Source organism: Podarcis tiliguerta (genome assembly GCF_965153285.1).
Source record: "Podarcis tiliguerta genome assembly, chromosome: 11".
Taxonomy (NCBI): domain Eukaryota; kingdom Metazoa; phylum Chordata; class Lepidosauria; order Squamata; family Lacertidae; genus Podarcis; species Podarcis tiliguerta.
The window spans coordinates 63446831-63468927 of record NC_139544.1 but is presented as its reverse complement, the minus strand read 5'-3'; the positions used below and the strand labels follow the sequence as shown (position 1 = coordinate 63468927).

Below are 22097 nucleotides of genomic sequence, written 5' to 3'. Positions count from 1 at the left end.
AGGGGCTACTAAGAGTGAGTGGAAACGGCTCCAGCAGCTGAGTGCGGATCTCTGAACGCGCAGGGAACAAATAGGGGCAGAAAGTTCGGCCTGAAGGCTAGAGAAACAGAAGGACTTCCACGTCTGTCCGGAATGCCAGGAAGGCGCCCCACGCCCAGGAAAAGGAGGGCAGCTCTGCCCTGGAAGCGCCGGCCGAGGGTCGCCAAAGTGGGACCCGCACCGTCCAGGGCCTGGCGCGCAGCCCCGCGAGTCGGGGGCGACGAAGCCTAAGGGGAGAGCCTTGCAGAAGCGGCTGCAAAGCGTCGGGGAAGAAGCGCCGTCGGAGGAAAGGCGGGAGCAGGACTGGCCGCGGCACTTCGCCAAGCCACGCGCTCCGCCTCCGCGCTCCCGTTTCGCGCGCAGCCCGCCGAAGGCAAAAGCCCGACAGGCAGCGCCGCCCGGATGGGGCAGCGGGGCCTCGACGGCTGCGCTGCGAGCGAAGGCCGGCAGATCGGCCCCGGCCCAGCCGGGCTGCGGGGAGGGAAGCGGCGTCCGCCGGAGACTCTGCAGGGCAGCAGCCTGCCGCTGGCCGGGGCGGAACCCGGCCGGGCCTGATTCACTTCCTGCCCAAGGGGCGCCCTCGAGGGCCGCGCCCAGGCCCAGGCGCCCCGCGGCAGCAAGCGGCGCCCGTCCGCTTCCCTAGCGAGGGAGCCCCGACGAGGTGGTCGCCGCCGCCGCCGCCGCGGGGATGGGAGGTTTGCGCACATCTGGAAGTCACGTGCAAGCAGCCGGGACCGGCCCGAGCAGGAGGAAGCCGAGACCCTCCTGGAGGCGGTCTTCGCCCGCCCCGTCCCGCTCGGAGCCTCGCCCCGCGCCCACGCGCCGCCCCCCCCCCCCCGCGGCGGGGCCGGAGCCCTCCGCCAAGGAACGGCCCGTGCCCCGCGGGGCAGAGACCCTTCCTCCCCGCCGGAGAGCTCTTCCCGAGGGCGGCGGAGCCCGCCTGGGCCCGGCCCCGAGGCTACGGGAAAGCCGTCGGGGCAGGAAGCCAGGAGGGTGGGACCTGCCCTGCCCCAGCCGCGCTGCGCCCAGAGGCGGCCGGGATGCGCCTGGCACGCGAGCGGGAGGCGGCCGGGGAGGCACCGGGGCGCCCGCGGGCCGAGGGAGGAGTCGCGCGGCGCGGGAAGGGACCCGCCGGCGGAGCCAGACCCGACGGAGCCCGGACGCCGCCCCGTCGCCGCCGCTCGACTTCTTCTTCTTCTTTTTCCCTCCCTCCCCGCCCGCCCGCCGGGGGGGCGCCTGCTCCTCCTCGACCCCCAACTCCTGTCCGGATCAAGGGAAAGAGAGTCGCCTCCCGTCCCCGGAATGAGGCGGGGGGCGCCTTCCTACCTGGGGGGACGCGGCGGCGGCGGCGGCGGCGGCTCCTGCGGGGCGCGACTGGCTTCTGGGGGAGGAGCGCTGAGGGGCGGGAGCGCGACCTCCCCTCCTCCTCCTCCGGGTCCCCCAGACCCGCCCCCCGGCCGAGGGAAAAGCGCCGCCCGCCCCGTCTGCCCGCGGCGCAGGCGCAGAGCCGAGAGGAAGCCGCCGCGGCCATGTTGGGTGCGGGCGCTGGGCTCTTTCCCCGGCGGCGCTGGGCGGCGGCGCCCTCCGCCAATCAGCTGGCGCGACGAAGCCTCGCGGGGCTGCCCCGCCGCAGTGCGCTGAGCAAAGGCTGAGCAGGCTCTCCCCGGCCGCGCCGGGAGCCGGAACAGAAGCGGACTCCGAGGTTTGGCTTCGTCTTCGGGAGCCCAGAGCAGCACGTGGGAAGGCTCGGATTTGGTAGGGACGGAAAGGCGCCGGAGGCGGGGAAAAGCCCCTCTCAGCTCAGGACAGTGCGAAATTCAGCAAACAAACGCCATTGCATGTTCCTCTGGACAGAGGTGCTTACAAGCCTAATGTCAGTGTACAGGAAAAAGCAAGGATCACCAGTATCGAAGCAATTGTTCTTCGACATCAACTTCGTTGGACCGGTCATGTTGTGCGGATGCCTGATTCTCCTCTTCCAAAGCAACTACAATTCTACCTCTGGATGCGAACGGCATCTGTTCCGGAGCCCCATTCACATCCTAAAGCGAATGCAACCTGCGTCTGCAGGGGTCGTGATTTGCTGCTTCGGCGCATGCGTGTGACGTCATTTTGAGCGTCTGCGCATGCGTGAGCGGAGCGCAACCCGAAAATGCTCAACCCGAGTTATGACTGTACTCTAATCCCAACTCAAGAATGGAAAGCGAAATACAGGTGGGCAACAAAAGGTTTAAAGATGCTCTCGAGGCAAATCTTTAAACATGTAGTATAAACACTGACAGTTGGGAAACACTGGCCTATGGGCGCACCAATTGAGATGTCATGGACTTTGAAGATGCTCGAACTCAGGACGCAAGGGAGAAACATGCTAAGAGGAAGGCACGCTTGGCAAACCCTCACCGTGATCAACTCCTGCCTGGAAACCTATGTCCCCACTGTGGAAGGACATGTAGATCCAGAATTGGCCTCCACAGTCACTTACGGACTCACAGCTAAGACCGTGTTCATGGAAGACAATCTGACTCGGCTAGGAGGAATCACCAAAGAAAGGAAGAAGCAGCAGCTTACAAGCCTCAAGACCCGAAGGGCCGCCTCTCCCCCTGGGAAGGGACCCAGGCTCTGCCATCCTCCTCCTCCTTCGAGAGGAACAGAGAAGGCAACACCAGAACAGGCCTTTTCTGCAGCGGCTCTCCGTTTGGGGGAATGCTCTCCCTAAGGAGGTTCAGCTGGTGCCTTCATGATCCATATTTAGGAGCCAGGCGTTTGAGTGATTAACATTAAATGGGCACTGTGGGTCAAACCACAGAGCCTAGGACTTGCCAATCAGAAGGTCAGCAGTTCGAATCCCTGCGACAGGGTGAGCTCCCGTTGCTCGGTCCCTGCTCCTGCCAACCTAGCAGTTCAAAAACACCTCAAAGTGCAAGTAGATAAATAGGAACCGCTCCGGCGGGAAGGTAAACGGGGTTTCCATGCGCTGCTCTGGTTCGCCAGAAGCGGCTTAGTCCTGCTGGCCACAGGACCCGAAAGCTGTACGCCGGCTCCCTTGGCCAATAAAGCGAGATGAGCGCCACAACCCCCGAGTCGGCCACGACTGGACCTAATGGTCAGGGGTCCCTTTACCTCTACCCCTGTCGAGAAGGCCTTCTGTCTGGTCAACGACCCAGTTAAAAAGCTGGACTGTTCTTTTCTTCCTGCAACTTACCAATTTCTGATCCCCAAGAGAATTTCTCTTCCTATTCCTTGGCTGCTAAATTTACCCAGGAGTCTTTGGTGAGGGATTTTGTGAGGGATTTTGTCAAAAGTCCAAGGATGCAGTGTCAACTGGATCACCTCTACATGGATGCTTGTTAAAGAACTTCTTCTTGTTGGTCTTGATGCTTTTAGCAACATTCTCCTCAAAATATTTTTCTTAAAGCACCCTTTACTGTCTGCTTGCCCTTTTTTGGCCAGAGTTTTGTGTTCTTTTTCTGCTCTATTCATTTGAACAACAGTTCCAATTTTTTAAGGGAATCTTTCTTGCCTCTCATAGTTTCTTTGACTGGTCTTTGTGGTTTGTTCCCTGATCGGTGGTACACACTCCTCTTGAGTTTCTGATACTGTGTTTAAAAAAACAAAACACTCCCAAGCATTTTGGAGTGATTTGACCCTCTTGACTTCACCTTTCAACTTCCTTTTTACCAGCCTCCTCATTCTGGGGAATTTCCCTTTTTGAAATCAAATGTGACTGCGTTGGAGTTTCTTGGAAATTGACATGTAGATTTAATTTAACAGTGGTATGATCACTTCTTCAGCAGCAAATATTCCCACTTCTGCAAACATTTTTTGCACCTGTATTGGCTGGTTTCAGAGGCAATGGAATAGGCTGATATTCCTTACCCTAATGCAACACAATTAGACTTGTTCACACTGGAACAAAAGGCATCTCTCTATTTTTGTAACATCTTTTGGAGACAGGCCAGATCTGCATACCAGACACTGCTATTACCCACTCCCTATCTTGCAACATGTCTCCTTATAAAAATAAAACATTAAATTGACCTGAGTTAACCAATCCACCTTTGTAGATTAGTTATATATTTAAAGCATATACTATGTTTAACATTGAAACTTTTAGTATGCTCACATGTGAGCCACACACTTCCTTATGTCATTTTTGATAATATGTCTAAAAGGTAAAGGTACCCCTGACCATTAGGTCCAGTCATGGACGACTCCGGGGTTGCGGCACTCATCTCAAGCCGGCGTTTGTCCACAGACAGCTTCCAGGTCATGTGGCCAGCATGACTAAGCCGTTTCTGGTGAACCAGAGCAGCGCATGGAAATGCCGTTTACCTTCCTGCCAGAGCAGTACCTATTTATCTACTTACACTTGACATGCTTTCAAACTGCTGGGTGGGCAGGAGCAGGGACTGAACAATTGGAGCTCACCCCATCGTGGGGATTCAAACCGCCAACCTTCTGATCGGTAAGCCCAAGGCTCAGTGGTTTAGATCACTGTGCCACCCATGTCTGCATAACATCTATCCAGATGTTGGCATCTGTCTGTCTCAGGAGACAATGGAGGAGAAAGGCGCCTTCGGGGATGAAGTCAAACTGGGTGAAGGTTACAGCTCCTGCTGTGGTTGTGGAGACCCATGTGGGGGAGACATGTTTTCATGTAGCTGGGGCAGAGGAAGGCGTCTGGTTGTGCTAATGCAGATGCACCGCTGCATTTATCATTATAGGAGTGCAGAGAGAAGAATTTATTATTTATATGCTTCCCATCTGACTGGCTAACTCCCCTCCAATGTGACGGCCACTAGGCAGTAGAGATCTTGCCCCCCCCCCCAATTATATTCTACTACGTTTTTGTAATTTCCTTTCAAGATCAAATCAGTATTATTTTGATCTGGGGTTGTGGGGCCCCTCCTTCAGGCTTCTTCAACCTTGGCCCTCCAGATGTTTTTGGCCTACAACTCCCATGATCCCTAGCTAGCAGGACCAGTGGTCAGGGATGGTGGGAATTGTAGTCTCAAAACATCTGGAGGGCCAAGATTGAGGACGCCTGGCCTACTTAGTAATCTGGCTCTGCTCCCACAGCTGTCACAGAGGAAACGAAGGTGAAAAACTGAACTGTCAGGCATAGAAATCAGGCTTAAATTCGTCCCCCAAGCAAAACAAAGTTGTCACACTCCAGATTGGCTCAGCATCAACCCATCTCACAACTAGTCCCGGGGGTCACGCAATGTGAAGTCCAGTGTCGCCCCCTTTCTGGCCTGTTCTAGGGCACAGTCCTTTCGGGGTTTCACTTCGCACCCAAAGAGCCCCCCCCCGCCCGTGGGCATCGGGACAAGTGGGGCTGCCAAGGCCCAGGTGGCGGTGCAGACACGGCCGGGCTTTCGGAGCTCTCGGTTCCATTTCCTGCGGGGATTTCTGGATCAAGCTGCTGAGCCCCTTCCCTGGCGGAATGCCTCTCCCAGAGCCGTCCGGGAAGCACCACTTTCAGATGCAGACACCTCGAAATCCCTGCGCCACAAAGAGCAGGGCACGCGGGAAGCCTCGCAGGTCCGTCTCGCTCCTCTGTGTCCCCCACACGGGCCGGCAGCAGCTCTCTGGCCTTTCTGGCTGGGGTCCTGGCCAGCCCGCCTTCCGTCTGCTGAGCAGAGCCTCTGCCTTGGAGCAGCGACCCTTATTTTATTTTATTTTATTTTTTCTATACCGCTTTATATTTTTCAGAAAAATCTCAAAGCAGTTTACAGCATATTACATCAATAAAACATCAGTAAAAGAAAGTCAAGTATAGAGTATACAGTCAAAGCAAAATAACAGAAAACTAAAATATTATCTTCTAGCTTTTCAAATCAAACATTACAAAGGTCAGCTCCAGAATGCCTCTTCCTTCCCGGGGCGGAGCTGGAGCGAGGGAGGTCCCTCTGACGTCAGATCCAAGCCCCGCCCCTCCAGGCCCGGCCGGCCGAAGGGGGTTTCCCGGCCGCGAGCGACACTCGCCTCGGCCAATGCGGCCCCGGCCTCTCCGCCGCTTCGCCAATCGGTGCGCGGGGAGGGCGGGCCTCGGCCAGTTCCTGCACTCGAGTGACGTCGCTTTTGCTGCGTTGGAAGGAGAGCGGAGGCGACGGAGCGGAGGCGCCGCGGGCCGCGCAGGTGGGTGGGGTCCCGTCGGGGTCCCGGGGCTTCCCTTCTCCCCCTCCCCAGCAGATCTGCCCCTGGGACCCCTCCCGCCCGGTCCTTTCTCTCCGGGGGACCCAGGAGTCCGGCGCCGCCCCGCCCCTCTCTCTGGGGCCCCGACGGCGCGCCCCAGCCTCGGCCGCGACGGGGCGGCGGCTGCCTCCGCCTCCTCCGGGCTGGTCGCCCCCACTGCCCGGCCAGCGCGGATCGGGGCCGGGGCCGCCGCCAGGTCGCGGGGCCTCCTGTTCCCGAGGGGGAGGGCAGCCTCGGCTCGAAACCCCACGTCCCCGGGGGGGGGGGCAACCAAGCCCGGAGGGATGACCTACCGGAGCCCGTTGGGCAACCTGGTGGTCCTGGGAAGGGAGCGAGCGCCCGGCTGGGCCCCGTCGGCCTTTGCGGAATCATAGACGGATAGAAGTGGGCAGTTGGGAGGGACCCCCGAGGGGCATCTAGTCCACCCCCTGCAGTGCAGGGGTCACAACAAAAGCATCCCCGACAGGTGTCTACGTGACCTCGGATTCATAGCCTCCAGCGGAAGTGAAGGACGACCCTTTTTGTGCCCCACCTGCCCTGCTGGGGCTCGGCAGAGAAGCTCCTTCCTTCAGTTCTGGGAGCATCTCCTTGAGGACAGGTAAGCAAAATGGGGGGAGCCCAAAGCCCCCCCCCCAAGCTCCTGCTTCTCACCTGCTGCTCCTCTGCACAGCTGTGGTGGCAGGACGGGGGGGGGGGGGTAAGAGAGGGAGAGCTCACCCTCCAGATCTCTTGGGCACACCCTCAGGTGCCGAAGCTGTCTGCGTCTGACAATGTTATGGAAATTAATGATGTGCCGTTATAAACATACAGGGCTGAGTGCATTTGCAAATACACGTGTCCAGGTGCGCCAACTGGATTTTTTTTGGGGGGGACACCCCCAGGTAAGCCCCGTCCCACAGAATCGATCACATGACGCAGTGCACGCACACCATATGAATGGCAATGCCCATTAACTTTGGGGGTGCCTGGCCTCCTAAAAAAAATTATTGGGAGGGGCTGAAGGGCCCTTGGCCCCTAGGCATCACTACTCTGCCCTTGTAGACAAAACACCACAGCCTCTGCATGCAGCAACTCCAGGTAATGCAATAGGACTTTGCAACATCACTTGGTGAAATATCCCTTTTACCAGTAACACCTCAGGTGGAGTAGTACAGAGAGCAATATGGGAGCCCAGTTTCACCTTTGTCAGTCACAAAGCAGGAAATGGTTCCTCAGCCTCCTCTCTCTGTAAAACTGGTTTTAGAGGTATTGATAACTCTGCATGATGTGTGGAAACAGATTCTGGAGTCAAGGTATTTCAAAATAATGGCTTAGACTGGCCAGCAAAAGGGAATCAGTAAATGTTACCAGGTATGTTGACAGACAGGAGACAAGCTCCCTCAAATTTCTCTTTCTGTGATGCTTGTATGATTCTTTTAGTGGGTTTTGGTTAAGGGGTTGAGGAAAGCTTTTAAAAGCTGTTATTCACCTTTGTTCTGGGTCGTCCTCACCTCCTTGTAAAGTGGGGGGGGGGCTCCGTTGCAATAGAAAAATAAACATCTGCCTGCTTAGACTGGGTCCTGCCTCCAGTCCTCCTTCTCTGACCATTCATGGACATCGGGGACTCTCTTAATGGGCAGCTGGACGGCGAAACCTCAATTTTTCATGTAACAATGGCCGTTGCCCATTGGTGGAACTGGCACTACGTGATGCCCATTCTGCTTTCCTCAGCACTCAATCATTTGGTGTGGCAGCATCTACACCCTGGAACTCCCTGCCTCTTGATATCCGGCAGGTGCCTTGTACTCTTTTTGGAGTCTGCTAAAAACATTCTTCTTTTGACAAGCCTGCCCTGAAAATGCTTAGAAAGTTGATGTGAATTTTAACCAGTTTTAATATTTTAACTTTCTGTATTTTTAAAGTGCTCTTGTAATTTTTTCTTGATTTTCTTGTTTTATCTTTTTGTAAAGCTGAGGGTGAGTTTTTTGGAACAAGTGGAGTACATGCTCAAATAAATAGTCCGTTGTCCTTGGGGGCTCCTGGCGCTGCTGCCGGACCCTGACTCCCTCCGTTTCCCTCCCTCCCTCCAGATGTTGTGCCCAGAGGAAATGGCTTCTCTGGCAGATGAGGACCTCCTTGACTTCCTCCTCCAGGATGGAGGTCCCTCAGCTGATCTGGGCAAGGGAGGCTTCCTGCCAGAAGACTGGGACTTGCCAGGGCCCGAGGTGAGTGCCAGCTGCCGTGGGCAAGCCAGGGGTGGGGTTGCTGCTGCTCCAGCTCCCCCCCCCCTTGCCTCACGACCTCCTTTCCCTCCAGGCCTTGGGCGAGGAGGAGGTGGACGACTTTCTGAGGTGCCTCCTGAGCCCTTTTGCAGAAGAGTCCAGCGGCTCGCCGGACCCCTCCCCTCCTCACAGCAGCAGCAGCAGCAGCCTTGCCGAAGAGCAGAACTTCTCCTGCAGCCCTGCAAGCTGGGAGGGGTCCCCCACTGGCAGCCCTACCGGCTCCGAAAGTGTCCAGTCCGACCACAACTACTCCCTGCACCCGACGCTGCCTGGGCCCCCCAAAGGCCCTGCGCTGGAGAGCGCCAGCTCCTCCTCGGATGTGGGCGACGGAGATGTCGCCATTGACCTGGGTGAGTGCCCAGGGCGTCTGGGGTGGGGGGTCCATGCAATGTCCCTTGGGGCAGGCGCTGAGCTGGGCCAGAGCAGGCAGGCTCTGAGCTTTCCCCTGTGCTTGCTGACGTGGTGCTGCAGAACCTCTCTCTCTCCTTCCTTCCCTCCCTCCATCTCTCTCTCCTTCCTTCCCTCCCTCCATCTCTCTCTCTCTCTCTCTCTCTCTCTGCATCTGCTGAGTAGCTTCTTTAGGACTAGGAAGGAGAGAGTAGGAAGAAACGGACAGTTCCCCCAGCAGAGGGAATCAAGGGGTATCTGGACCGGGACCAGTGCATAAATAATAATAGTGGTAGTAGTAATAGTAGTAGTAATAATTATTAGAATAATATTAAATCTATTTATTTATAGATTAGGAAGAACTTCCTGACAGTAAGAGCTGTTCGACAGTGGAATTTGCTGCCAAGGAGTGTGGCGGAGTCTCCTTCTTTGGAGGTCTTTAGGCAGAGGCTTGACAACCATGTGTCAGGAGTGCTCTGATGGTGTTTCCTGCTTGGCAGGGGGTTGGACTCGATGGCCCTTGTGGTCTCTTCCAACTCTATGATTCTATTCTATGATTCCATTTCCTTCCTGGTGGGAGGGCATTCCACAAGGCGGGCGCCACTACCGAGAAGGCCCTCTGCCTGGTTCCCTGTAACCTCACTTAATAATAATAATAATAATAATAATTTATTATTTATACCCCGCCCATCTGGCTGGGTTTCCCCAGCCACTCTGGGCGGCTTCCAAAAGAATATTAAAATACTGTGATACATCAAACATTAAAAGCTTCCCTAAACAGGGCTGCCTTCAGATGTCTTCTAAAAGTCTGGTAGTTGTTGTTCTCTTTGACATCTGGTGGGAGGGCGTTCCACAGGGAGGGCGCCACTACTGAGAAGGCCCTCTGCCTGGTTCCCTGTAACTTGGCTTCTCGCAGTGAGGGAACCGCCAGAAGGCTCTCGGTGCTGGACCTCAGTGTCCGGGTAGAGCGATGGGGGTGGAGACGCTCCTTCAGGTATACTGGACTGAGGCCGTTTAGGGCTTTAAAGGTCAGCACCAACACTTTGAATTGTGCTCGGAAACGTACTGGGAGCCAATGTAGGTCTTTCAAGACCGGTGTTATATGGTCTCGGCGGCTGCTCCCAGTCACCAGTCTGGCCGCTGCATTCTGGATTAGTTGTAGTTTCCGGGTCACCTTCAAAGGTAGCCCCACGTAGAGCGCATTGCAGTAGTCCAAGGGGAGATAACCAGAGCATGCACCACTCTGGCAAGGCAGTCCGTGGGCAGATAGGGTCTCAGCCTACGTACCAGATGGAGCTGGTACACAGCTGCCCTGGACACGGATTTAACCTGTGCCTCCATGGACAGCTGTGAGTCCAAAATGACTCCCACTTCTCACAGGGAGGGAAGCACCAGAAGGCCATCGGGAGATGGACTCCGGTGTCCGGGGTGGAGACGCTGCTTCCGGTCTACTGGGTCGAAGCCTCCAGAGCAGGAGAAAACAAGCTGACTCCATCTTTGATTTGTCACTCCTGCTTGGGGGCTTCCCTGGGGCAGGAGGAGGATGCTGGACAAGGGAGCCCACTGCCCTGGTCTGACTCGCGGCTGGTCACTCTCTCTGCCCCCCCCCCCGTAGGGAGCTGCCATCGCCCTGAGCAGGGTCTGATGGGCTGGAGAGCTGTTCCCTTTGGGATGCCTTGGAAGGGGAGAGGCAGCGGTTGTGCTTCTTGTTTGCACACACCTTTTCCAGTGGCCAATTAGCCCCCACTTCCTCACATGCGCAGAGCACCCTCCTCAGTGGGCAGGTGAGCAGTAATGGATGCACAGAGAATGCAAGCGGTAAGGGAATGAAATGCAAAAAGCAAGAGATTGCCCCACGGTGAAACCGTTTCTGTGACCTCATTCACAAAGGAGCGTTGGCAGTGCTGATTTTGGGCCCGATCCGTTTGGGGCCAGGAGCAGACTCTTTCTTGGCTGGCGCGTGGGATTGGGGTGGAGCCACGAGCGCTGCCATGTTCTCATGACATCCTTGCAACGCCCGGGGCAAAGTGTGCCAAGGAAGGAGAGCAGAGGGGTGTGTGTCCCCCCGGCAAGCCTGGGCCCTCTGGCCTCGTGGCCCCTTCCACCCCTGACTGTGCGGCCCCCTTTCCTCTTCCAGAGATGTGGGAGATCATGGAGACGTCGTCAGAGTCCTGCTTCAGCGATCGGGACAGTGCTCTTCCGGTCACAGTTTCCATTGAGGAACCGACACCCCAGCCAAGTGGGGGGGACCTGCAGGTACAAGACGGCCGCGTGCCCCCCTCCGCCCCCAATATGCCTGGCTCTCGGGGGAGGCTCCCACAGGGGCTTCCCTTCTCCTGCCTCTTGGGGGTGCAGCCTGGCAGACCCCCACCCAGCCCTACCTCTGAACGTGGTGCTTTTTCAGTTTGACTTCCCTCGGCTGATCCTGACGGATGAGGAGAAGAAGCTTCTGGAGAAAGAGGGCGTCTCGATCCCTTCCAACCTGCCGCTGACCAAGGTGGGTGCCACCAACTCTGCACGTGTGCGTGCGCACCCTTGCCCTGAGGTGCGCTTCTGGGCATGGTGGGCAGAGGCAAGCGGGAAATGGGGGTGCAATTCCTGCTTCTCCCGGGGGGGGGGCTTTCTGGATGGGCTCTCTGTTTTTCTCTGGAACGGTGAGGTCTAGGTGCTTGATTCCAGAGTAAAGGAGGGCCCTTCCTACCAGGGGGTGGCGCTTTTATAGCCAGCCTCCTGTACTTCCTGGGTGAATGCCCCTTGGGGGTTTTTGGGGGGGCACATCCTCTTTGCTCCTGGGTGGAGGAGGGTTGCTGGCTGCCAGCCTGGCCTTGGCTGACCCTCAGAGCCCTGTGTGCTGCAGGCCGAGGAGCGGGTCCTGAAGAGAGTTCGCCGGAAGATCCGGAACAAGCAGTCGGCCCAGGACAGCCGCCGGCGGAAGAAGGTCTACGTGGACAGCCTGGAGAGCAGGTGAGGAATCAGAAGGGGGGAGTTGGAAGGGACCCCAGGGGGTCTGTGGCGGGCATGGCGGCACTTTTCCTCTCACGCCGTTGAGCCCGCTCTCACCTAGATAAATTGCCCCCACCTCACTGAACAACCCTTTACCCAAAAGGTTCTTTTCCTTTCTGCTTAAAAATTCTAGCCCAGAGTATCCTGCGGGGGACCTTTGTGAGGAGATAACTAGAAAGTTGGAGCCTCAGACAGGTTTTCTTTAAATAAACAATAAAGCTTTATTTAAGGCAAGATAGTATATAGCACATATGAATTAAACTTAGGTTACTTCCAGAATACAGTGTGATTTCACTTTATTTCGTCCTCAGTTGTTTTTGCGTTATAGGTTTGGTTCTTTCTTTCAGTTCTCCACCCCCTTTAACACTCCTGAGGCACTTTAAGAAATAGACCCAAGGGCTCTCCACCCCCCTCCCTTCACTGGGCCTGGGAGTTGCTTCTTCTCCTCAGAAGAATCTCTCCCCTCCAGACTAGATTGGAGTCCCAAGGAGACTGTTCCTTTCCAGCTCCTGCTCAACATCGGCCTCCCTGTAAAATTCCGGTCTACTCCTCCCCCAGGAGTCCACACTCTGTCCTTCCCACTACGCTCGGAGCGGAAGTTGTTTTTTTCCAGAACCAGCCCTTTCTCCCTTTCACTCTTTCTCCCTCAACCTGCCTCCCTACCTGTCTCCCAGCCTCTCCAACCTCTTTCCAACCAACTCCCAACTAACTCTCCTCAAATCCTCTCCTTTTAAACTCTCCCTCCTGGAACCTCAGCCAACCAGAGGCAGCCTTAACTATTTGCTTCCTTTACCATTTGCTGGTAGGGAAAGAAAGAAAGAAGGAAGGGGGGGGGGGCAGAGAGAAGCACTTGTTGATTCAACCTGTCCAGCAAAACCAACTTTTTTGTCACAGGGTCATGTAGCCCAGCCCCCTGCCATGCCAAAATCGCAGTGCAAGAGTCCCTGATAGGTGGCCATCTGACTGACTTGTGCTTCTAAACCTTCACTGAAGGAGCATCCACCACCTCCCAAGGGAGTCCGGGGGGGGGGGGAGTGGGGGGGGCAGAGGCCTCTTGGGCATGGGGGGAGGGAGGGAGGGAGGATGGCCACCCCGGGGAGGCAGGCAGAGCAGAGGCGAGGGTTTCCTCAGCAGCGAGAGGGGGCTTTGCAGATCCAGGTGTGCTTCCCTGCCTTGGGGCTCCTCTGCCCCCCTGCTCCTGCTCCTCCATGGCCCCATCTGAGACCCCGGCTGCCAGGCCCCTCCTGACCCTCTTCTTCTCCTGTCCCTCCCTGCAGGGTCGTCGTCTGTACAGCGCAGAACAACGAACTTCAGAAGAAAGTCCAGCTGCTGCAGAAGCAGAACATGTGAGAGCCTCCTTTGCCTGGCGGGTCCCTGGGAAGGAGGGTGGGCTCCCCTGGCACCTCGCCACCGCCTCCTCGCAAGGGGGGCCCTGGGGAGAACGGAGGTGGGGGGTCTTCCAGCCCAAGGCGGAGAGCAAGGGGGCAGCCCCAGTGGCGGTTCCTCCTTCGCTGACACACTGCTTTGGGTTTTGTCATCTTGCTGCGCCCACTGTGACAGCCCTGTGGAGGGAGGTGGGCCACTCCTGCTCCCATTTCATGGGCGGGGGCATTGAGGCCGAGAGGATGGCTGTCCCCAGGCTCCATAGTGCGGGGCAGAAACCCACCCCTCCAGACCCCACATCCTCAGTCAGGTCCCCTGGTGATGTGGGACCCTTTCTGGGAGGGGCGTCTGGCTGCAGAGGAGAGCGGGGGCTCGGGGGCAGCGGGAGGCTGACCGGCTGCTCTGCCTCTCCTGCAGGTCCTTGCTGGAGCAACTGCGGAAGCTGCAAGCCCTGATCCAGCACTCGACCACCAAGACCACCACGGCCAGCACCTGTGTCCTGGTGAGTTGCAGGACCCCTGCAGCCCCTTGGCTCAGCAGTCCACCCCAGCCTGCTGGCCATTGTACCCCCCTTCTTGGCCAGAGGGGCTCTGCCTTGTTCCTGGGGGGAGAGGCATCTTCTGTCTGTCATTGAGGACTCCTGACTTCTGTGAGGTCCTGGTCCTCCTCCTCCTCGCACCCCTTCCAGCCCCCCCCCCCAGGTGCTGTGCTCTCCTGAGCTGCCCCCAGGCTGCCGGCTGCCTGCCTTTGCAGCCCTTGCTGAGAGATCCCTGCCCTGGGCTCCCTCTCCTGGGGGGTTGGACTAGAAGAGCCTTTGGGGCCCCTCCAATGCCACAATTCTCTGTTTCCGCGACAGGTCCTGGTCTTCTCCTTCTGCCTGATCCTCTGGCCCAGCTACTACCCCTTTGGAGGAAGCCAGCAGAAGCAGCTGGAGCTCCAGGGCGGTGAGTGTCCTCCAAGGGTGCCAAGGCGGCTCTTGCAAAAGCCACACGCTGCTGGGGAGGGGGTCCGGTGCAAGTCGGAAGGACATGGGAGCTCCCTTGCCTGGAAATGGACAGGCTGGCTCAACAGCCCCTGAACCCCACCTTCTGAATCCGGACAGAGAGCATCTTGGGCAAAGTTTTTCCTGGCATCTCCCCCCCCCCCCGCCCCCCCAGCTGAACAGAGCAGCTCCCAGGGCACAGTGGCTTGTTGTCCTGAGACCCTCCGTTTGGCCTTTCCCTGAGGCATCACGCAGGGTCCGGCCCTTGCAGGAGGCAGCCCAGAAGTCCTTGCCACGCATTTCACAGGTCTAGCGCCTTCAGAAAATGAGGATTCTGTGGGGAAGAGGAAGAACCTTGATTCTGGAGTGAGCAGAGGGGTGGCGGGGAGGAGGCACTCTGTGGCAGCAGATAATGCAGTCAAGATCAGCCAGATCTCAGCTTGTTTTCTCTGACTGATAGTGGCCTTGAATGGGAGCTGGGCTGTAAAAGCTTTGTGTTTGTGTGTGTCTCTGTGTGTGTGAGAGAGGGGGGGGGGGGAGAGAGCGAAGTTCTGGGTTCTGCAGCTCAGGAGTAGCCACACTATGACACTCAGCATCTTCTTGAGTGGGAAAGAAGAAGGTCCAGCATTTAATTTCGGAAGAGAGAACTCCTCCAAGGAAGATGACCTGGAAGGGAGGGCCAGGAAAAGCCCTGCAGCTGGATCAGGCCCACAGCATGCCTTGCTCTCTTGGGAGCCAGCCATGTCCCCAGGGGACACCCCCAAGCTGAATGCCGGCTTAGGAGGTTTAGCGGTTAGCACAGGGGTCGGCAACCTGCGGCTCCGGAGCTGCATGCGGCTCTTTTACACCTTTGCCACGGCTCCGCAGATCCTCGGGGACCCTGAGCAGAAAAGTAGAAGCACCAGAAAGAGGAGGGGGATGGAGCTGGGCAGCCGAGCCGGGCTCGAGAGCTCGAGAGGCGGCGGCTGCTGGGATGGAGGAGGAGGCGGCAGCAGCCGGAGAAGGGCTGCTGCTGCTGCTGCTGCTTCTGCCGCCGGAGGGAAGTTCTGCCAGGCAGCTTCATGGCTCGTAGCTTCCCCCGGGGCAGGACGGGCAGCGGGGCGGCGAGTGGGAACACTCTCCCAGGGCACGCTCTCCTCAGCCCCGCGCGTGAGGCACCTGAGGCGAGGGAGAGAGCGCGCGCTGGAGGGAAATGGCGGGGCGGGGGTTTTTTGTGTGAGGGGTGGCGGTGGTGCTTCGGGATCCTTTTCCGTGCCTTGCCTCTGAGTGGCCGGCGAGTTGAGGGAGAGCACCTGAGGTGAACCACAAAATGGGCGCGCCCTCCCTGTCAGGGAGGAAGGGGTGAATTACAACGAGGAGGGGGTCCAGAGGTAGCCAGCAGGAGAGGCGGGGGAGCATGAGAGCAATTGCAGAGGGAGGGGGGGCTGTTAGGCACCAAAATCCTGCATGCGGGATTTTCCCCCCCCCCCCATTCTCTCGTGCCTATGCAATTCCTGCCCTTCTCCCTTCCCCCTTGAGATGTGCTGCAGAGACAAGCAAATGAAGAAGAAAGGGAAGAGTATTAGCTGACATGTCCCCGGATCCCATGGAAAGCACCACAGATTCCTTTGCTTGCCAGCTCTTTTTATTTTAAGTTGGCTTCAAACCTGTAATTGTGTAGGTGTATGTATGTATACATACACACACATAAATATTCATATCTCTTCCCTCTCACCTTCCTTTCACCCAGTTTCTCTGGCACTGGTTTATAAATGCTGCTATGTAGAAATGATGAGAAAGTTGCACCAGCAGAAGGAATGGATATGTGCTGTTAGTAAAAAGAGAGGGAGTTGAACTGCAGGGAGGGACAGACACTTTTCTACGTATCAGTTTGTATAATGCCCTCTATGCACATTGTGCTTTGCAAAAAATGGATATGAGAGGTACCATACCCCTCTTTGCTATCTGAAATAGACTCAGGGAAAAAAGAGAGAATGGGGGAAGGGGAAGAATGCGTGGTTACTTTTGGCTTGTTTTGCGGCTCCCAATTCCCCCCCCCCCCTGGAAAAGGGTCCAAGTGGCTCTTTTTGTCTTAAAGGTTGCAGACCCCTGGGTTAGCATAACAGAGTCGTATGCTAGAGAGAGTGAGGGGATGCCAGCAGGACTGAACCGCAGAGTCAAGGCCAGACGGGGGCTCCTCACCCCCACCCCGCTTATACGCTCCCTTTGCCCTTGCAGTGCTGTCCCGGAGGCTGCGGGAGTACCACAGCAGCGTTGCCCAGGTCCAGCCAGTGGAAGCAGCCCCTGGCCTTGCCCCACCCTCCGCACTGAAGGCAGAGCCCACGGCCGCCCTGAAGGACGCAGCAGCGGGGAGCCTCAACCGGTCCCTGGAGGGCCACCGCAGCCCCCCCGCCGAGCCCCAGCCGCCCTCCAGCAGCAGCAGCAGCAGCAACTCCTCTTCCGACCCCTCGGCTTCTCCGCAAGCAGAGGGGCTTCCTTTGCCCCCCGAGCACCAGCCTGTGGGGAAGGAGAGAGCCCTCCCGCTGGCCTCTGCCCACCCCCGGGAGCGGGGCTGGGTCGATCGCACCACCAGCGTGGTCATCCAGCCACGCCACTCGGATGAGATGTGAGGGCTTGGCCAGCAGCCCGTGAATGGCGGGACAGGCTGGCAGACGCCGCCATGGAAAGACGGGGGGGCTCCTGGCCTGCCACTTTTTTGCAGGGGGGAGAAGAGAAACTGTGCCTGGTGGAGAGACAGAAGCATTTATTTAGCATCCCGGACCCCGGCACCTGGGGGGGGGGGGAGGCATCCTGCAGCTCATTGGGCGAGGGGGGGGGGGCTCCAAGAAACGGCTTCACTCCAGAGTCCGACTCTGGTCTTGAGGGGCCCAGAACTGAGCCATGGAGGCCTGGACTGTGGCTCTTGGGACCCCCCTCCCACACACACGTGTACCGCTTGTGTGTCACCTGTAGTGGAAGCCTTCTGAGAAGCAGCCTCTTCCTCCCCCGGCCTTTGCTTGTATCTCTTAGGGTGCCTCCACCCCCAGATTAACAGTGGAGGGGGCCCTTTGTGCAGGGGAACGAGCCAAAAGTGGGAGGGGTGCTATTTGCAGGTAGGGAGGCAGGCTGCTCCAGATGCATTGCCTTGGCATGCGTGGCCCCCACCCACAGAGCAGACCCCCCCTGTTCAATCCAGGCACCTGGAAGAGCAACTCCAGCATCTGCCCAAAGGATGCGCTTTCGTTGCTGAGACCCCCTGAGACCCCCCAGAAGCTGCCGCCCTGGATCCCTGAATGCTCTTGCTGTGGCTCTTGCTCTGCCACCTCCAGGCCCAGTCCTGACCTCTGAGTGGGTGGCGCTGTCTTGGTCCAGGGAAGAAGCCCTGCCCCCCGTCAGGCTTGGAGGAGCTTCCTGGACAAAGGGCCCTGGCGACCCCCCTCCCTTCGCTCAAGGGGGTCCAGCAGGGCCATTGGTCGGGGCTGGAAACAGGAGCTGGAATTGAGCAGCCGTGGGCATGGGTGGGTGTGCAGAGCAGCCCCTTACCCATCCCGGGGGGGGGGGGGGAGATAGGCCTGGGGAGTAACCTGGAGCCCTCCTCCTTCCTTTTCACTGTTGAAATGGACTCCTCTTCCGTTTGTTTCATTGTTCTTGCTTTTATCTATTTTACCATTGAAAGAAGCTGGGTGGGGTGGGGAGGATAATAGTTTAGCCCAGAATCTGGATGTAAATGTAAATAATAAATGACTACAAAATGGTTCTCCTGCCCTGTTTTGTGAGTAAAGTGGAGGAGTGGGGGGAACCAGAAAATACTTCAGGATCCTTCCTAAAAACCAAGGGGGGGTCCCAGTAAGTGACTTCTACTCCAAGGAGGGGGGGTGGAAAAGCAGGTGGGGAAAGAAGGCAACCTGGCCCCAGATTTGTGTCGGGTTTACTCCTGAGCCTTTTCTTCTCTGAATATGTCCCAAAAGGTAGCGGGTACGGATCGTTGCTCCGTGTTCACTCCTGAAGCCTTTCTCGTGAATGAGTCAAGCTGCCAGGCAGGAGAGGTTTGGGACCGAGAGAACGCCAGCTCAGGAGGCCAACGCTTCCGATGTGTTGGTTGGGTCCCACCTCCTGCGTCTGTGACAGACGAAAGGCTGGATAGAAGTGTCGGGAAATAATAAATGAAAAGGAAAAAAGGAATGAGGGCCAGGACGTATGTGCAGACCTAGAAAAGACTAGCCCAGAACACAAGCAGGCCTGTCCCATTGCTGGTACTTTATTGGAGAATCATCTAGTCCAACCCCCCCCCCCCCCATATCAACCTCTGCTTAAAAACCTCCAAAGGAGAGTCCACCACCTCTCGAGAGAGTCTGTTCCACTGTCGCTTGCTGTCAAACAATTCTTCCTGGTGTTTATTTTTTGTTTTAATGCTTTATTAATTTTGCAAATAAAAAAGACAATCGGCAACAACAGTCCAAAATCTAAATCAAAATGCAGACTAAAATATGCATAGCGATAAAAAGAAAAACAAAAAAGAAGAAAAGAAAGAAAAATAAAAAACCATTTGTTCAATACAATCATTTAAGGAGTACAAACCACAATTTAAATATTCTATACATACAGTTTCTAGAAAGACATTACCTTCATATTTGTACTTTTCATCTCTGTTTAATCTGATTCTCTAAACTGGTTTTGGTCCTTGATGTGTTTTCTGACTTCACTCTAACCGATGTTTAGTTGGAATCTCCTTCCTTGTCACTTGAGTTCATCCGTCCAGGTCAGAGCCTCCAGAGCTCTTTCTTCGCTTGTTGGGGAGGGAGGACGGGGGCCTGTCACAGCCATGGTGCATTTTTGTAGAAGAAATAATCTATATCAATGTTTAATCAAGAAGGGAAAGGGAAGCCCTCTCCCGGCAGGTGGCAGGTGGGAGAGCAGCGGCAGCAGCAGCAGCAAGCGAGTCTCTCGGATCCTGTTATGCTGCTCGTGTGAAGACGTTCCTGCCAACCCTGCAAGGAGACAGTGAGCAAGGGTGAGGCTCTTCCTTGCGCTTGCCCTGCTCTGAGTGGGGCTGATGTCGTGCATGGCCACCATGAACTCCCCTTGGTCCTTGTGGTGGTCACCTGCCCCAGGGGCATTTTCCAAAGCCCTCCCATGGCAGCCGGGTGGGGGCTTCCCCTGGCTGCCCCCAGACATAAGATGATGTCCCCCAAGGAAGCAGTGGGGCAGCGTTGCCCTCCTGCAAGCGCCACAGAGCCTCCAAGCAGAGCTTTTGCACCTACGCTGGTTCTTACTGTCCTTGCTTGGCAAGAGGGAAATTGTATCCCCTGGAGGGGGGGGGGGAGAGTGGGTCAGGTGCAGCTCCAGCTGAGAGTGTTGTGGAAATGCACCTGAAAGCAGCACCAGGAGTATGATTGTGCAGGTTGGGGGCAGGTGGGAGAACCCCAGAGAAGGCCCCCGTCGTCGAGAGCTGCTCCTTTCCGCTTACCGAGTGGCCTCCCAGTCATCGCCATGGGATTCCACCTTCTGCCGCAGAAGCCAAGTTGTCTCCAGGGTCTCCTTCCCTTCGGCATCCACAAAGCGCTGCCCCGCAAATGCAGCGATGGAGTCTGGGGAGGACAGAGGGGGTGGGAATGGAGTGATGGCCGGGGAACAGGGAGGCCAGGCAGAATTGCCTTGGGGAGGTCAAGCTCCCCCCCCCCGCCGCCGCCCCTTGGGGCTCCCTGCCTGACTGCAGCGAAGGCTGGCAACTCCAAGTCCTACAAGAATCCCACCCAACAGAGGTGAGCTCAGCAGCTCCTCTGGAACAATCAGACCCAAACATTGACCTATCAATTAACAAGTTTGAGACTTTAAAAAATATGTTAGCTTCAATTGTTGTGAGCCACCTTAAGGGAGAAGGGCAGGTGATAAATCAGAACAACAAGGACAAAAGTGCCAAAGCGAAAGTCCTCGCACTGTTGCCCTCTGGATCTGCAGTCCACCTTTCCACCAACGATGGACTGTGGCTCAGCAGAGGCCACCTGCTTGGCATGTAGAAGGTCCCGGACTCCACCCCCAGCGGCATCTCCAGGGAGGGATGGGGCAGACTCTAGAACCCTGGAGAGGCGTTGCTGCCAGTCAGTGTGGACAATACTGAGCTAGATGGACCAGCGCTCTGACTCCAGTTCTACTTCTCAAACCTTTATTGGCGCATAAGCAGGATTTCAGTGGCTTCAGCACAGTAAAGTCAGCTTCCTCTGTCCCAGAAATCATTATTGTTGTAATCATTTATTCAATTTATACACAGCCCTTTATCCAAAGATCTCTGGGCCAAGTACAACATTAAGGACTTAATTTATGCAGTGTAATAATTAAAACATAACAAGATGCCTGAGTGATGCAGACAAGGGCAGGATCTAAATTATCAGCCTGTGAAATAAAGGAAACCCCCTGATCCGCCATGGGGATGCTGAAGCTGCCCCCCACCCCCCAGCCCTACCTTCAGCGGCCCCAGCCCACCCTGGAAAGCGGGGAGGGGTCCTTACCTGAAAACGACCAGTTGACCAGGAAGCCAAAGGTATACTCCTCCTCGGCCCCCGTCGGGTCGTGCTGGGCGCCCACGAGCGGAGACACCCGAATGGGTTTCTGGGCTGCGGAGACGGCCGTCAGGTAGGAGCCTGTGAACTGGCCGGAGTCGTCGGGAGGGTTGAGGACCATCTTGGAGCCCAGCTCGTTGACCCACGTGCCGGCCAGGGAGCTCTGGGCTGGCCAGGAGGGCTAAGGGGGGGAAAGAGGAGGGTCAGCAGGGGGGAGACTCCCCGGAACCCCCCAGACCTTCCTCCCGGGGTGGTGGACTAGACGGCCACGTGCAGTCAGGGGCCCTGGCCCAAGAAATGAAGCGGCCCGAGGCTGGTTTGGGGGGCTCAGCCCTCAGGCCCCGATTCCTCACTTCTGCCCCCGACGGGGCGGGTAAGGGCTCCGCGTCTGAAACTGCTCCTAGCGCTAAATCCCAAGCGGGATGGGTGGAAACTTTCGTGGCTGCGGCCTGAAGGCGAAGTGGGCGCGCCTCGCCGCCTAGGACCCCTCTCCGTCTCTCTCTGTCCCAGAAGGGGCAGCCCCGGGCGGGCGCGCACGGAGGGGGCATCCGGGCGCTGCTGGCTCAGCCTTCGGGGCCGCAGAACCCGCCCTGCCCGGCGGCATCGAGGCAGCGCCCCACTCCGGCCCGCCCCCTTCCTCCCCAAAAGGGCGGCGGCAGAGCTGCCCCTGCCTCTGGGCTCCCCTCCCGGACCGACGCCTGCCCGGTGCCTGGAGGGGGCTCCCGCCGCGACGTCCTGCGGCCTCCCTGCCAAAGGACCCGTCCGGAGCCCCCGAGAGGCAACGGGTGGCCAGTCCCGCCCCCCTCAGCAGGAGGAGACCAGCGGGCCCCCAGCCCAGGGTCTCCTTTCTCCCGCAAGGACACCCGAGCAGAGCAACCGCCCCTCTCCCCGCTCCTGCGCTTCCCCAGTAACGGGAACTGACTGTTTTGCGGGGGGAACGAGGGTCGGAGGTGGCGCAGAAGCGCCTTATCCGCCTCCCCGTCCACGTCTCTCCATCCCAGGTAGTCTGGCTTGCGGCGGTAGACGCTCCGCCCCGCCCGGCCTCACCTTCAACCGCTTCTCCGCCGCCTCGACGACGGGCAGGACCGGCGGATCCGAGCGGGAATAGGTGAATCCGGCCGTCGCGCCGGCGGCCAAGAGCAGCGCCACGGCGGGCGCGCGGACCACTTTGCTCCACATCTTGCTGCCGAAGAGCTCGAGCCCGGCGAGCCCCGGCCGCCCTCATATAGCCTCCGGCCGCGCCCCCCCCCCTTCCCGGTGCTTTCTGAGAAACCAGCTGATTTTCCTTTTCCCCGCAAAAGCGAAAGT

At 57.6% G+C, this 22097-nt stretch overlaps 3 protein-coding genes across 5 annotated transcripts in view; 1 reads left to right on the top strand and 2 right to left on the bottom strand.

Annotated features, from left to right (window-relative positions):
* The window catches only part of TLN1 (talin 1), a 53700-nt gene extending 52219 nt beyond the window's left edge, over positions 1-1481 (bottom strand). Inside the window, exon 1 of the mRNA XM_083404585.1 lies at positions 1366-1481. The gene's annotated coding sequence lies outside the window, so the exon portion shown is untranslated. The remainder of the gene's footprint in view (positions 1-1365) is intronic.
* Positions 1482-6070: 4589 nt separating this feature from the next.
* Positions 6071-17989, top strand: CREB3 (cAMP responsive element binding protein 3). Of its 2 annotated transcripts, none has more exons than XM_083404583.1 (11): positions 6071-6180; positions 6704-6835; positions 8307-8441; positions 8533-8848; positions 11023-11141; positions 11290-11382; positions 11743-11849; positions 13166-13234; positions 13689-13773; positions 14128-14215; positions 16471-17989. In XM_083404583.1, the coding sequence occupies exons 3-11, from the start codon at positions 8307-8309 to the stop codon at positions 16860-16862; spliced, it is 1404 nt and encodes a 467-aa protein (XP_083260709.1). In that variant the 5' UTR covers positions 6071-6180; positions 6704-6835; the 3' UTR covers positions 16863-17989. The 2 variants fall into 2 exon arrangements, 1 of the variants encoding a protein (XP_083260709.1); XR_014503328.1 differs by lacking the exon at positions 16471-17989 and adding an exon at positions 16359-16450 and having other exon boundaries at positions 6079-6180; positions 14128-15061.
* A 636-nt stretch (positions 17990-18625) lies between these two features.
* Positions 18626-22097, bottom strand: LOC310660260 (avidin-like). Of its 2 annotated transcripts, XM_083404581.1 has the most exons (4): positions 21837-22097; positions 20739-20970; positions 19700-19820; positions 18626-19220 (listed from the first exon to the last, which is right to left on the bottom strand). In XM_083404581.1, the coding sequence occupies exons 1-4, from the start codon at positions 21966-21968 to the stop codon at positions 19187-19189; spliced, it is 519 nt and encodes a 172-aa protein (XP_083260707.1). In that variant the 5' UTR covers positions 21969-22097; the 3' UTR covers positions 18626-19186. The 2 variants fall into 2 exon arrangements, with proteins under 2 accessions (XP_083260707.1, XP_083260708.1); XM_083404582.1 differs by lacking the exon at positions 19700-19820.